Source organism: Nestor notabilis, unplaced genomic scaffold (assembly GCF_000696875.1).
Source record: "Nestor notabilis isolate BGI_N333 unplaced genomic scaffold, ASM69687v1 scaffold9596, whole genome shotgun sequence".
In the NCBI taxonomy this organism is placed as follows: domain Eukaryota; kingdom Metazoa; phylum Chordata; class Aves; order Psittaciformes; family Psittacidae; genus Nestor; species Nestor notabilis.
The window spans coordinates 1-15,905 of record NW_009932417.1 but is presented as its reverse complement, the minus strand read 5'-3'; the positions used below and the strand labels follow the sequence as shown (position 1 = coordinate 15,905).

At 38.9% G+C, this 15,905-nt stretch overlaps 1 protein-coding gene across 1 annotated transcript in view; it reads left to right on the top strand.

The window, feature by feature from the left end:
• LOC104407187 (utrophin-like) overlaps positions 1-15,803 on the top strand; it is a 116,645-nt gene extending 100,842 nt beyond the window's left edge. The window contains 7 exon segments of the mRNA XM_010016388.1: positions 1,275-1,420; positions 4,009-4,221; positions 10,356-10,469; positions 11,278-11,433; positions 12,355-12,525; positions 14,804-14,983; positions 15,660-15,803. Coding sequence (XP_010014690.1) covers positions 1,275-1,420; positions 4,009-4,221; positions 10,356-10,469; positions 11,278-11,433; positions 12,355-12,525; positions 14,804-14,983; positions 15,660-15,803 — 1,124 coding nt within the window.
• Positions 15,804-15,905: the final 102 nt, after the last annotated feature.

Below are 15,905 nucleotides of genomic sequence, written 5' to 3'. Positions count from 1 at the left end.
TCTCTCCCGCCCCTGTTTTTGGAGTTTTTTTTTTTTTTTTTTTTTTTTTTTTTTTTTTTTTTTTTAGATAAATAGGAGGCTTTTTAATCTATTTTCCTTCTCCTTTGGGGTTTTCTGTAGGTTAGTGATGGTGCACCTATCTGCTTTCCTTTTTTTTTTTTTTTTCCCTTAATATTGGTCTTGGCTTTTTAAGAAGAGGAGGCTAGATAACTCTGATTCTCTCTAGAAATGCTGACTTATTCCTTAGTTATACATGATATGACAGTCCTGACAGTAAGCTGTTGAAAAGCTACCTGGTGATTCACAACAAAGCTTAGATTAATTTTCACTTGTGGTAGTAATGAAATCGCTTATGAATCCAAGGCCAGAGGATGTGCATACCGCAACAGGGGTCTTACAGCTCAAACCCTGTTTGTTGAAGTTTTCATTCTGAAATGCCAGTGAGGTGCTGCCTCCTACCTGGGATTCCAGAGAGGAGTGCCTCGAGCAAAATCTGAGATGCGGTCAAAGATTGAAAGTAGAAGATACGCCATTCAAAATTGAATTCTCTTTTCAGTCTTCCCAGATAGTGTATTTGTTCTGGCAACAAGCTGAAAGCTTCTATTTTTAAGGTTTTGTTGCATGTGTGTGTATGTAAAAAAAAATACCCAAACAAACCCAACCCCAATCTCTACTGCTACAGTAGTACTTATTTTATGTGTTTACATAGATATATAAAAATAGTAGCTTTTATAGTTACTATATGTAGTACATGTATTTAACTTCATAGGTAATATATGGCTATTATATAAGCTATACTTTATATTCTATATATAGTAGATATCAGGGTGTGATTGCATATAAATAGTAGGTTTGTCTAAATTTTTTTTTAAATGAGAAACACTAAATTGTGGGTATTTAGGCATGCAAAAGCATGAGTACTGTTGATTCCACCTATCCCAAGAGATTTAGGTGCTTAGGTGTATGAGAAAATTCTAAAAATTGGATGGAGTTTTTAAATTTTTTTTTTGGGGGGGAGGGGAGGAAGGCTGTCATTGTATGTTTATTATTCTTTGTATTACATATATTTAATATTCTTCAAAGTAAAAACATTGCCAGAGCAGAAGAGCTTCCAAGAGCCCTTGGAAGGTCTCATCAGGATTCAATGTTTCACCTGTTTTCTTTTCTCTAAATTATCCTGATAACTTTGATTATATCCACATCTCTTGCAGTTTGGGTCTCATGTTTATTTCCTAGCTTGTATTTTGTTCTGTTACTCTTTTTAATGACACCAGAGGCAGAAAGCCAGCCGAGCCAGGACTACGTGGACTCCCTGCAGCGACTGAAGGACACACTGAGCAACCTGGAGTGCCAGCAGCAGTCCATCACCAGTGGACTGAGTGAACCCAGTAAGGTTGAGAAGGCCCTGCAGCAGGCAAAGGTAACTCTTACCTTTGCACTGAAGTGAGGAAGTTGCTTATTCAGTTACTGTCATCCTCCTTTCTCCTGCCTTGTTTTCAGTGGGATAACTAAAATGTTACTTAGGGGGAGATTGATCAGGGAATAGTGTGTGGAAGCGGGATCTCTGGAGATTGCTTGCTGAAAGCTGGGTTACAGCAGGTTGCTGAGGGATGTGTCCAGGTGAAGGTTGGGTTCTCCAACCTTCACAGTTTCCCTTGCTGCCTGTGCCAGGAGATAAATCCAAGAGAGCTGCATTGGCTCAGCTGGGGGAAGAGGAGACTAAGGGATCTTCTCTGAAGTGTTGCAGTGCCATGGACCACCTTTTGTAGTCTTCCCAGGCTCTTTCCAGTGTGCTTAACTCTCTCTTGTGCCAAGGAGCCCCAAAATGGATGTCAGGACACTTGGGCGCATCCTCCTTGGAGCTTGGTTGGATCAGGTTGGTGGCCCGGTCTGAGATTTGCTCCTTTGTCACTGAGCGTGGTTGTGAGGAAAGCTGGGAGCCTGCTGCTGTTCTCTCCCTTGGGAGCTGCCTTTCAGCTCTCTCTGCCGGAGCTGCATTGCAGCCACCTGGTTAACAAGTCCGTCCCATTTCATCCTCCTCAGCTGTTATGGAAGAGTAACTGTACTTCTCTGATCTCCAGCTTCCCTTTCAAAGGGAAACAGCACTTTCAAGCCATAAAGGCAATCGATGCACAAATTATGTGCAGTAGAGAAAGTATTTTGTTTCTGGCTATGAGCCTATAAAGTAGGGAGAAAATGTATGGATAACAGTTGCTTTGTAAATATCATTTACTGAGTCAGGGCTGGAGCAAGGGACGAGTATCCTGTGGCAGTGGTACTTCCCCCCCCCCTTTCTTTAAAAGACCAGACAAATAGTTTCGCATGTGGAATCACGCTTAATTCAGAAACACATGTTTTTCCCTGGGTGGTGGCATTAAGCAGTTGCAGGTGACTCTGGAAGACCTCTTGAACTCCAGTTGCTGGGTGAGAAGAGGCCATGCCTGTCTTTATACGCTTGTCTATTCAGCAGAGTGATCAAATAGGTATATTTAAAAGCCCAGTAAACAGTGGTGTTAGTACTTCAGGTTTTTTGAACCAGCGGATTGGGGAAAAAAAAAAAGAAAAAAATTCTGCGTTCTTTGTTTTTCTGTTTTTAACATTGCTTCTGTGTTGTTTAAAGTTGGCAGAGGTTTTTCTGGTCCATATGCTGGTTGAATTGCAATGGCATTTAGTCTGTGAAGGCTTCTTGTTTACAGCTTCTGCCCCAATCCCCTCTCCTCTGTTTCTTCAGAGACTAATTGACCTGAAAGGACATACTATGCCAGTGTGGAAGCTTTAAAGAGTGTGGTGGGAAATGGAAACAAACCATGAATGATGACCTGCTTGTGGACCTGGGATGGCCCAGCTCCTGTACTGTAGCAGGCACTGCTAAGTGCTTCAGGCATAGACCTAAGCCAGGGATTGACTGGCTCTGGCCCAGTGCTCAGAAAGCACCTGCTTTGTGGATATACGTCATTCTTAGTCTCATTGCTACCTCACTATCTTTTTAGAGGAACTGGTACACCTTATCCTTTTACTTCCTGTAAATACAAAGGAAAACTGAGAATATAAACATATCAAAAAAAGATTCTTCCTCAGTATAATGCAGTAAAACATATGCACACATCCCACATGTACACATTAAACATATGTACTAGCAAAGTTAAATTAATGAAATTAGTAATGGTTTCATGTGTTCATACCAAATTTCTCTCTTTAAATTTTAAGCAGAACTTGAATGATCAGTTTAATGAAGTGGCAGCAGTTTTTCGTGTCTTGGCTTATACCTTCAGCTGCTATTTTTTCCTTAATATTAAGAAATTAGGTATTTCACCTCAAGTGACCCTTCATACCAGCAATGCCCTAGTGAATATATGCCGATTGTATCCTCCCTGTATTCCAGCTGGAAGAGTAACTTTCAAAACTCATGTATCCAGAGGTTTCATTGCAACTAGATGTTACAATAATTTTACTTTAAAAAATTCAAAGGACACACTGAACCTGTTTGTGTGGGCTTTAATATTTGTTTTCTTTTGGTATAAATATATATGTATGTATGTATCTGTGGAGGGAAGGAAAAAAAACCAAACCAACCCCAACTGCTGAAGTCCTGGTGTGTCTACTCTGCAGTTTCTTTCATGACTGCGGCGTAGTGTAGCCATTGCTTTGATAACCTGACTGCCAAGTACCCCACAGCCCAGGAGAGGTGCCTCGGTGTGTTTACCTACTTGGTCAGGCTTTAGAGACCATTCTGTAATCTCTGCTACTGCACCAGTAGAGTAGTTGGAGGTTTTTCTGCTTAAAAGGTTGTTTGGACATCTCTGCTGCAATAACTACAGTAACTGGAATATCACTTTCTACTGAATCTGTTCTCTACACAACAAAACCTTTGATGTGCTTGCACTTGTATGTGTGTACCTGCTGTATGGCTAATACTTGAAGCTGACATATAGCGTGTTTTTTGGGTTTTTTTTGTTTGTTTGTTTGTTTTTTTGTTTTTGTTTTTGTTTTTTTTTGTTGTTGTTGTAGGTGGTTTGTGAGACACTGGAAGCTCAGAAGCCCAGGATAGATAAACTTGCTGAAGAAACAAAGACTTTGGAGAAGCACGCTGCTTTGGATATAAAAAAAGTCTACATGCAAGAGTTCAAGGATGTGCAGGGACACTGGGACAAGTTAAAGCTCAAGATTTCCAAAGATGTTAAATTACTGGAGGAAATTACATCCAAGTTGAGAATATTTGAGGTAAAATTAAAGATTTTTTTTTTTTTTTTTGTTAGGTAATTCAGTTGTTTTACAGCTCTTTGTGTTCCTGCAGGAGTCCAGATAATACTGATTGAGAAGTGAAATGTTGATGGGCCACCATAGTGGCAGAGGCTGGAAGCTTATATAGTGTATTTGTAGCAGGGTAGCAGAGGACTTTTGATATTCCTAAGATATATTATTTTATGTTCTAATAGAATTACTTTTAACTTAAAACTAGCATTACTCTTCTTGCAGTATCAGAAGCAAAGGTTACACTGAAATCAAGGGTACATCAGCTGTGCTGTTGAAGGCTTGATCCTACCAGTAGCTGAGTGCTCTCTAATGTGGTTGGTGTCAGATGCCTAGTGTCTTTGACATCTAAACTTGAAAATCTGTACCTGCTACAGAAAACCTGCTCCTTCAAGTGAGATTCTTGTCACCTGTAATAAAAAAATAGTACAGCCTGTTTAAAAAAGGAACTAAAGAAAATGCTTAGGTATAGTGAGCTTTCCAGTTCCAACAAGATTAATCAACACCCTTACATATTATATATATGTTATATATATATGTGTGTGTGTGTATATATATGTATATAGAAACATATACAATCCTGCATGACAGAAAATCCCAATGCTTTAAAAATGAGGGGACTAAAAGCAAGGGTATTTAAATGTTTAACACACTGATAAAGAGGGGAGAGAAAAGTTGACTCAGTATTTCCTAGTTAAACGTGTTTCTTTGTGTTTCCTATTAATTTCATTTCCCTATTGTATTTTAAACTTCAAAAAGCAAGAAGGTGCTTTTAGAGATTCTCCGTCTCTCGGGATGAAGATGCATGTGCATTAGCTTACAGAAAAGTGTATTTTTCACACGCATTAAGCATCTAAATGTGTCACATTATTTACATTCTTTTTGATTTAATAGAGTATGTATCACACAGTTGGTAAAGAAAAACCCTAAAAAAAGCAATTTGCTGCAGGCACCCTATTCAGGACATTGGTGCCATTCATACACACCACCACTTTTCCCAAACGGTTTATTTCAATCTTGCTGTCTCCTCCCTCTGAAGCAAAAAGCTGTTTCTGTTGGATAATGGATTCAAACTTGAAACTAAGTGTTGGGTTTTTTGTTTGTTTTTAATTTGTCTTAAGCCAGACAGGATCTTTAATGGCTAGTCAACATGTGTTTAAACTGAAATTTACATTAGGAAGGCCAGGTAATTGACATGCCTGATACTGTAGTGAAAGTTGGACAAGCCATTGCTGATTATGGTTCAGAAGTAGTAAAAGCCTTGTCTTGTCTTTAAAGAAAACCCAAAACCAAGCCAAAACCAAATGAAACAAACAAAAAAACAACCCCTCACAAAACAAACAAACCCTACTCCTCCCCCAACTAACCAAACCATAAACCTGGAAGAAGTTGTACTAGAGGAAGCAGATTGTAAACAAATGACAATAAAAAACGGAATGCACACCCAAGTTTTACTTTTGGGAAAAAAGCTGAAAGGAAAAACTTGCTCCTGCTTATAAAGTGTTTTTCACTATTTGTTTTGGGACTTGAGCTGTTCCTAGCAGAGTGTATGAGATGTGTGTGTATGAATAGCATAGGTATGGTATTCCAGTCTAGGCTGCCGAACTTGTAAATAGAAGCCACAAACCAACCTGTGAATAGGAGGAGGATTTGTATGTAGTTTTTCAGAGAAAAAAGTGTGTATTTCTTTAGTTAGGCTGTATTACATAAAGCATAAAGGTAAAAGCTGTGCGTGCCTCCCCTTAAAAAACACGTTCAGGAACACGTGTACTTCTGCACCTACATTTGAAAGAGTTTCTGCTTTTAGTCTGGTTTCTTCACACTCATCCTTCTGTAGCTACTTGCAGCAGTCTGTGGGATGATGTGGAGTTGTGGAGGAGCTGATGCTGCTGTTGAGCAGGATCTGACTGCCCAAAGTGAACTGGCTCATACAGGAGCTTAGAAGAAATTAGCTTCTAGGGCTTAGCTAAGCCCTTGGTGATTACTTTCCAGCAACCACTTCCTCATTAATTTTCCTCCTGAGTTGACCTAAATGTACAATATCCCACCATGTCTCATTCCCTTCCCTCTTTTTCTGGTTACACTTATTAGTTATTTAGCATGACAGAATAAATATTCTTCATATAAGCCTGCCTTAGTAGCCTTTGTGCAACAACTTTTGATCAGTTTTGTTCTTCCAATGATTGCGGCTTTTCAGTTGGCTTGATTATCTATAGCTATATTGAGCCAGACCTACTTACATCATTTAGCAGGATTTTTTTCCCCCTTTATTTCTTGTAAGTGCAGAACTCTTCTTTTTCTGCACTTGAATCAAGTTCAGTTAAGTGGCCTGTACATGCACCTACATTCCTAAATCACAGCTTTAACTGAGTGAAGAATGGCTTCTGAAAACTGAAATTCTCTGTCATGTTTAACTTGAGAGTGGGGTACACACTGTGCAGTATTAGCATGGCAGGTTTTTATTTAGGAATTAATTATGCAGTTTTTCCAGCCAAAGGTGAAGTGCCCTGTTCTCCACAGCTGTCCAAAGCGATGTTGTATACAAAGCACTCACTGATGAGAGATGGGGATTTTTATGCCAGTGTGAATTTTGAAGAGCTATTGGAGAGCAAAGTATTGAAGCCTCGTTCTGTTGTAGAGATCTGAGAACAGAATTTTGTCCTGAGTGAGATGTTAAAACTTTCTTGTTACCTTAAAAACAAGTAGAGAAGCTGAAAAAAAATTAAAGCAGAAGAAACATTAGTAGTAATTATTAAATAATTGAAAATGGAAGGAATGTGTTGTGGCACTATCTGTAGAAATATGGAAGTGTTTTCTAATGAACTGAATTTTTAAGTGCACAGTTTCTGTGTTTTCTAAATGTTTCATAAAGCTATCAGTGATGGACAGTCATGTAATTCCCTGATTTTTCCTTTTGAAGGAGTGGTACTAATCTATACAGAGATTTTTGCAGTCTAGCATTGCATGACTAAAAATGAGAATGTAGAACAAGTTAAATAAAAGTGTTGTGGACAGTACTGGGCGGATCAAGATGGAACTTGCACTGCAAGAAACATTGATGCAGGAGACGGTATATGGTCCTGATGCAGACATTGTATGGGTCAGTACTGGAGATGTGATACCATAGACATAAGATTAGTTTGGAGAACGTTTGGGCAGTATCTCCTTGATTATGAGAGGAGATGAAGCATTTGGGTATTAAAGGGCAGAAAAAAATTAGGGGAGAAAAGGAAAAAAAAAAGGAGTAAGTGGATGGCAACCCTTGGAAAACATAGTCATATGCAACTACACACAAGTGTTGGTTTACTTTTAATGGTTCCTTTTTTTCCTAATTCACCTTTAAAGGCTGGCATTTCCCAAAACAGCATTCCCCACGTTTAGGTTTTTGAAAAGAAAGTGAATGTAAGTATTCTAATTTTAACAGTGAGCAGACAGGTGAACAGTGCTTAAAATGTCCTTGTTAGTGTGATGAGCAAGTCTCTGGCAGATCTGCCTGTGGGTCCTGCAGCTCAGGTGGTCCTTCTGTGATTTGTGATGTGACAGAGGCTCCCCCAAGCTGACAACACATGCATTAGTGACATGATCTGTGTTTTACTGTGAGACTCTCTGTAATGCTCATGTGATGGGAAAAGTAGACAAGGTTCGTTTTACCAGTTTTGTGACTAATACTTTTTAGAAGAAAATTTCTGTATCTCTTATTCTGTGTTATCATACCTCTAATAACATGTGGCTTGCTGTGTCTTTGATTATGCATCACCTTCAGTTCCTTTAAATCTATTGTATGGCCGTACTATATGTGGTTTCTCTAGGTGTGAACAAGTTAAATTTCAGCACATTTGATTTTTGTTCCTGCCTGGAATAACTTTTAGAAACTGGTACAGTTTTTTAGTTCATGCCTAAAAATTGTGAGCTCTTGTACACCAACAACTGTCCTGGGTTCATTTTTTTTTCAGCAGTGGTCATTTTTCTCCTTCTTAGTAGCTGGTGCAGTGCTGTGATTTAGAGTTAATCTGGGAACAATGCTGGTAACACCGATGGTTTTAGTTGTTGCTCAGTAATGTTTACTCTGACCAAGGACTTTCTCAGTCTCATGCTCTGCCAGGGAGGAGGGGAAACCGTGAGGAAGCAGACACAGGACACCTGACCCAAACTGGCCAAAGGGGTATTCCATACCACAGCACGTCATGCCCAATATATAAACTGGGGGGAGTCACCCGGCAGGCCCAGATCGCTGCTCGGGTCAGGCTGGGTATCGGTCGGCGGGTGGTGAGCGGTTGTATCCTCTCCCCTTGTTATTGCTCTTATCATTATTATTGGTAGCAGTAGTGGTTTGTATTATACCTTAGTTACTGGAGAGCTGTTATCTCAACCTGTGGGAGTTACATTCCTCTGATTCTCCTCCCCATCCCTCTGGGAGCGGGGGGAGGAAAAAGGGGGGAGTGAGTGAGCGGCTGCGTGGTTCTGAGGTACTAGCTTGGCTTACACCACAACAACCTACACTGGTTGTTTGACCATTGGTAATTTTTCACCTGTGCAGTGCAGGAGCATTTACTTCATTAAACTTCTGTAGTCTTGGCTTGTGATTCAGCAAATCATTTGAATGTGTGCCTAACTTTGTGAGTAATCCCATTCAATTCATTTCAGCTACTTAGGTAAGTAGCTTACTGTAAGCAAGGTAAAATAGTTATATATTAAAATGCCTTATCAAATGGCAACCTCTGTAAGTATGTATTCTTTTACATCAAGCCATGGTTCACTGTTAAGCCTCCTGGGGTCTGGTTTGGTTTTTTTTTTGTTTTTTTTTTTTTTTTAAATTATTTTCAGGCTAATCAGCTGCAGGAATTTCCCCCAAATGGAAAAGGAATGAAGAAAATGTCATGACTTCGACCTCTCGAGGTAGCATTGGCCTAAAAATAAACATGATCTTAGTCTAATGGGGTATCATTAGTGCAGACATTTTTTTGAGAAGCAGTGTGTAGCGTATTGATCTTGAAAGAACTGTTATTGCAGGGTTTTTAAGGAAATGAAGTGTGTGCTTTCCTCCTCGGTGACATGCAGAGTAGAAGGTTAAGCTGATGAGCTTTAACTCAGCTTCTCAATAACAGTGCTCTGTGATGACAGTTGTGTCAGAATAAAAAGGTGCCATCTCTTAAACCTAGCCAAACAGTCAAAAAAATGTTGATTAAAAAACCTTCTAGCTATGCCATTAGAAAATGACAATCACATAACTCAGTTGAACCAGGACAAAGAGAAGCTTTCTCCCTGCTCTAAGTTTGTAGTGGTTTTGTTTGTAAGGGTGACTGGGGACATCCACAATTCTGTGGGAAGGAGATGTCAACCCTCCTGTCTCCCTCCCCACCTACCTCATCGCAGGATAAAAGGCAAGTGCCAGATGTTAGGTCAGATAACCTCAAAATTGTGTATGTGCTTGTTCTTTTCCCTCATGCATTGCCCCAGTGAGTACAGTAGCTGTTATTGGCCTCAAACAGCTAGATTTATTTTCTTCTATGGTTAGTGTAATCCCCTGTGGTATTTTAGTTTTATGCCTGTGTTTCTCTGAAAGGAGAATGGCTTTCCCAGCATAGCTTCAACCTATCAAGTATGTGCAGCATTGCCCCCCTCCTCTTCTCTCCACATATATTTCTATAGAGCCCTGTCTTTTCCTTGGAGTGCAGTGTCTCTCTTGAACAAGTGTGGTGGAAGCAGTCATACATGGTTTCTGTTGTCAGGAAAACGCTATTCCCAGCCATCAGCCAGCTCCTTCATATGAAGAGTAACTACATGTCTCTTGGAGCCATGCTTACCTCCTTACTTGATCCTGTGTTTCTCTGTTGTAGATAGCCTGGAGCAATGCTGTGTCAATTTATGCTGTGGCATAGACAGGAGAATATCATGATTGTGAATTTAGTTTTCATATAAATTTAAGAACAGAAACTGGGGAGAAAAAACCAAAACCAAAAATAAAACCAAAGGTGGTCTGATTCAAAACCAAGGCAACCAAGCTTGTAAAATATTCTTTTGACATGGCTAGAAGTTGAAATGCAACAGCCGTACATTCTTCATCATGGTATTGTATCAACTCTTCATTACTATTTTTTATTTAGACTGATTCAAAAGTCATTCAGAAGTGGATGGATGGTGTGAAAGACTTTTTAATGACAGAAAAAGCTGTCCAAGGAAATACTGAAGGACTTCAAAGGCAACTTGACCAGTGCACAGTGAGTTTTGCTCTCTTAAGGAATCTTTTGAAATAAATAATGACTCTCTTCTTTATTATTTTGCTTGCTTTGTCCATGGCATATTCTACAAAGCCTGCTAGAAAAATTGTCATATCTTTCCTCAGGGCACATTTTAATTGGTTCTTTGTGTGTAGCCATAACACTTTCTACTTTTCAAAGGTCTTTACCATATTTACCAAATATTCATCTACAAGTTGACTTTATTTTCCCTGAAAATGTTTATATATTTTTCCCAATTTTGTGATAAGGGAATTGAATCTGTGAGTGCAAAGTGCTTTCTTCATTAAACTCCCAAGGGCGATAAAAGTAACAAGAAAAGAACTGTGATGAAGCTCCTAGAGTTTAGGAATTGTATGTACCTTACAAGTAAGGTTCCTTCCTAGCTAGTGGCATGTGATGATCACAAATATGCAGAGTTTCATCTTATAATAAGTAATTACAGTGCATCTTCAAATGTTTCTTTCTGGGAGAAGAATACAAGTGTGAGGTATGCCTGAAACATGAGGGTATTTAGTGCACATAATCTTCAAACCTGCATTGTTCTGGTGTTGACGGTTGGCATGTGAGAATGTTTGTGCTGTATATGTATTTTGGGGTTTAGTTGCATAGTTCTAATGTTTTGGGCCACTGAAGGATTGTTTTAAACAATCTGGTTTTGAACACAGCATCAGTCTGCTTTTATATTAAAGTTTCTCCAGAATAATTAAAAATTACAAAACTATTGGTGTCCTATAAATGTATGTGATTTCTTGCTAAAGAAGGACATTCACTTTCTCTGTGTGCTCAGATGTTTGTCAATGAAATGGATACGATTGAACCATCACTGAAAGAGATGAAAGAAGTAGAGTCTGCTTTAAGAGCTCAGCCTATTGCAAGCATAAATACTTGGGCAAAGTCTAGGCTAGTGGACTGCCAGACTCAGTGGGAGAAACTGAGCAAACAGGTGAGTTCTCCATACGTTGCTAGTGCTCTCGCTTGTTACCAGTCTTGGTAGGATGGTGAAGAGGTGAAGCGGTGAAACAGTGGCATGGGTATGTTTTACTAGTCCTACTGTCAAAATGGCTGAAATACAACTTGACCCAGTGAATCCTTCAGAAGCACAAATATGTTAGGGGAAGCCAGCGCAACGGTAGTTTTGTCTGAATATGTGAATTTCTCAGTTCCTACCTGTAAGGAGCACAGTGAAACTCTCTAATTGTAACTGAAGGTTAATTTGTTCATTTTGCCTTATGCTGCTCTTTCTTGGGTGGGTGGGAAGGAAGACTGACCTTCTGATGTTCCTGAAACCTGGAATATTATTCTGGTCCTGTGTAATTTCTGCCTGCTTCCAAGCAGCTTTAAAGAATAAATAATTATAAATAGACAACCACTTCATTCTGGTTGTATCTTTTGGGTGGAAGCTTTCTTGCTGTCTGTAGAAACATACTTTGGTTGCAATGCCTGGCAAGTATCTGTGTTGGAGAACCTGTTGATATAGAACCCAGGTTGCCTGGGATGTGGAAAAAGGCGAGGCCTGAAGGGTGTTAGGGCTCTGTATAAAGATATACCTAACTATGTGATACTTGGGATCAGAAGAAGTTTTCCTTCCCTCAGATTTTTTCCAGGGATTTTTACCAGTTTACATGCAATGAGGAAAAAGTAATTTTCCTCCTTCCCTTGGCTCTAGATATTGTTGATATGCTAAAAAAGGGAACATAAGTTTCTGTGTGTGTCTGTAAAAATAAAAGGCTTTGTTAATTAAAAAGGACTGAAAAGGTTTTGATTGTTAAATGTTTTAACAAAAACTCTCATTTTTTTTTTCTTCACATATACAACGGTATTTAAGTAACAGAACTGCTGTTTCTTTCTCCACCTTGGATTCTAGATTGTTAGTCAGAAAAATCGCCTGTCTGAAAGTCAGGAAAAAGCTGTAAATCTGAAGAAGGATTTGGCAGAGATGCAAGAATGGATGACCCAAGCTGAAGAAGAATATTTGGAGAAAGATTTTGAATACAAGTCTCCTGAAGAGCTAGAGAATGCTGTGGAGGAAATGAAGGTCAGGAATACCAGGTCATTGTAGAGACCTGATTAAAAAGAAGCAAAACTTAATGGCTCTGGGGGTTGACCTTTGTGGAATTATTAACTATGTGGAAAGGAGCTCAGGTCATGACAGGATTAGTGGTATTTTTCAGCTTTGCTTTGTGGAATTTCTGGTTTTTAAAGCACAAACTGTAAAAGCAGATGTTCTATTTGGCCATGAGGGGTAGGGGTTTCATAATGAATAGCAGCTTGCCCAGCTGTTAAGCCAGGCTTACTATGTTTAGCACATTAAACAGTAAGAATATGGAAACTTATTGCAAGAGATGAAATCTGGAAAAGAAAGAAAAAGTGGTATCATACCTGCATAAATTAGTGCATGTGAAAACATTCTTCTGCTTCTAGCTGTTGTTGGGCTTCAATTTCTTATCCCTTAGATACAGCAACTCCACATTTAGAAAAGAAGTTTAGAAGAGTTCTTTTATAAGGTCATCTTCTGTTCTTCATCTGTTGTGAACAGTGATGCTGGTCCCTGCATCTCTAATTTTGGGACTGGTGGCCAAAGAAACTGAGAGGAAGGAGTTATTTTTTTTCTCCTTATAAATTGTCAGTTGAATAGATAGTTTTCTTGGATGTATGTGCAAAGCAAACAAAAATGCTCTCTGCTTCTAAATCTGAGAGTTCAGGCATACCTTCACAAATGTTTTTGACTTGTATGCCTGTTATTTAAAAGAGTATCCGCTACACTGTTACTTGGTGGAGCATAAAATGAAGTTTTTTATTTTCTTTCCTCTCTTACAACTGCTTTGGCAAATCTGTTTGAAGTTTTGAGTTGTTCTCTTTGAAGGGGCTTTCTGAAGCAGTCCCTAACAAGTGTTTTAATATATCTATGTCCTTTGAAGCCATTTGAGGTCACATAGTCTGACGGCTTGCTGGACACAAGCCAGGAAAAGAAAGAACCTTCTTTTCTCTGGCAGATCTGAGAGACTTTGAGCACGTTTACCTTTGTCAAATCCAGATTATATTCTATACTTTTAAATTTGGCAAATATGTCAGCAAGCCAGTAAACTGTATTGTAACACTTGCATATCCTCTTTCATTTGCAGTAAGGATATTATGCTGGGAGTACTCTTAGGACTGGGAAGGAACATTCTTTGTATATTTGACCAGGAGCATTTTTTCATAAGGCTTTGAAAAACTTCTGACCTTGCCTAATTCTGCTCTCATTTGAACAGAGAGTGGAATTCATGCTGGCATTTGAAGGAGTAGATTGAAAGTGAGGGTAGATGGTTTTTGGTAATCCTGCCATAAAATAATATGTTCCCCAGATTTTTCCATTCTTTGCTCTTCCATTAACTGGCTTTTTTTTTTTTTTTTTTTTAATTGCCTTATATTTTGAAGACATCTTGAACAATATGTGCAGCAATAATGTTGTCATGTACTAAATTCTACCATAAAGTTTCTTATGTATCAGAGGTACTTCAGTTCCATGAAACCGTTCTTGAAACCTGAAAAGAAAAAAGATATGGGACAGTCTCTGTTTCTGGAGCCTTCTAGTTGTCTCAACAGTGACAGACTTGGACTTCTCTATGTGATCTGTCTTCCTGCTTTTCTGCTTCCAGAATTTTGGTTAGGGCAAAATTCAATAACTGATAATGTGATTTCTCCAGGTCTGTGTGTTGGGAGTTGTATTGTGCTTATCCTTTATATTTGTTACTAACGTCCTCTCAGTGCATTTGGGTTGGAGGAATTCTTCTAGTTGTCCTTTTTGCATGTTCCTGTAGCTCATCCAGCAGCTGTGGGAAAGGTCCCAACTTTGTAGTTGCACGTATCCCAGTAATTACATGATCTTTCCTGGATAACTCTGGGAGATAGTTACTGAGCTCTGAGACTCATAACTTCTGTAAATTCACCCTACCATTTTCTCCCTGATGTGCTTGTTTTTAGCAAATCTCTTTTTTTTTTTTTTTTTTTTTTTTCTGGTTTATTTATCTTTTTCATATCTGTAGGCTAGTGTATAAATAGCACTGAATGTAATCTTTTTTGTTTTGAGTAATGAATTTTAAATGAAAAAAACACAAGTAGTAAATGTGCCATTTAATGCAATAGGATTTTTCAATTCTTACTAACATAAGCCGAATTCCATTCAAGTTAGTGGCATATATTGTTGTGCTGAGACTCAAGATTACTTTGGTGTCAACACTTTCAAGGCTAAACTGCTGGTCTTTGGTTTGAGCAGTGACTAGCTGACCACATGGCAGTTGAGGGCTAATTGTGTAATACATTTCTTTGGGCAGAGGGCAAAGGAGGATGTGTTGCAGAAAGAGGTGCGGGTGAAGATACTCAAAGACAACATCAAGATGTTGGCTGCCAAAGTGCCGTCTAGCGGTCAGGACCTGGCAACTGAGCTGAATGTTGTGCTGGAGAACTACCAGCTACTGTGCAACCGGATCCGGGGGAAATGCCACACGTTGGAGGTAAGAATGGTAGCTCTCAACTTAGTAAAGTGGAAGCAGGTGGCACAAGAAGAATGAAGAAGGACACTGAAAATGTCCGATTTTATCACTGATTCCAGTGGCTTCAGCATAAATGCATTTTGCTATGGCTCCTTTCCAAGATTACTTTCGCTTGAGATGATGTCCAGAGGAATCCATGAGACATCATCCAGCTTTGCTTTTATAATCTGTATTGTAATCAACACATGCAAATAAGTAACCTTGTCCCACAGCTCTGTTATCAATCTGTCTTCCAAAATGACAGAAAAAAACTTCTAAAACAACTTCTGAGATTAAAATCTGAAATATGATAAGAAGAACATGTTGATTATAGATTGGTGTAGGTTGTGTATGTCCTATCTTTCAAAAGGAGTAGATGCATTTTGTTATGTTCCTAAATGATTGCAAGAATCTGATTGTGATAATTTTAGTGTGAGTTTGGAGACTGTGTATTTTTCTTATTTCTCTTTATTTTGCTACTATAGTTGAAAGTTTTTCTGTCCAGAGATTAGTGACCCATGGCATGTTTTTGAATATTTTCTCCTTGCCTGTTTTAGGCAAATGTCTCAGAAACATAATTTCTTTAAGCTGTTCATAGGGTACATGAGCTATGCCTGCCGTTCCAAGATAATCTGTGGTTTTTTTCTGTTGCTGCTAGGAGGTGTGGTCCTGTTGGATTGAGCTGCTGCAGTATCTCGATTTAGAAACAGCTTGGCTTAACAATCTGGAAGAAAGGGTGCAAATGACAGAAAATCTGCCTGATAAGTTGGATGCTGTCAATGATGCTCTTGAGGTATTGTAGTCATTGTATTTGATCGTGACTTTTCAGACAGCTCTGTTTAAAAAAAAAAAACAACAAAAAAACCCCTCGTAAATCATAGAATGATTTGGGTTGAAAAGGACC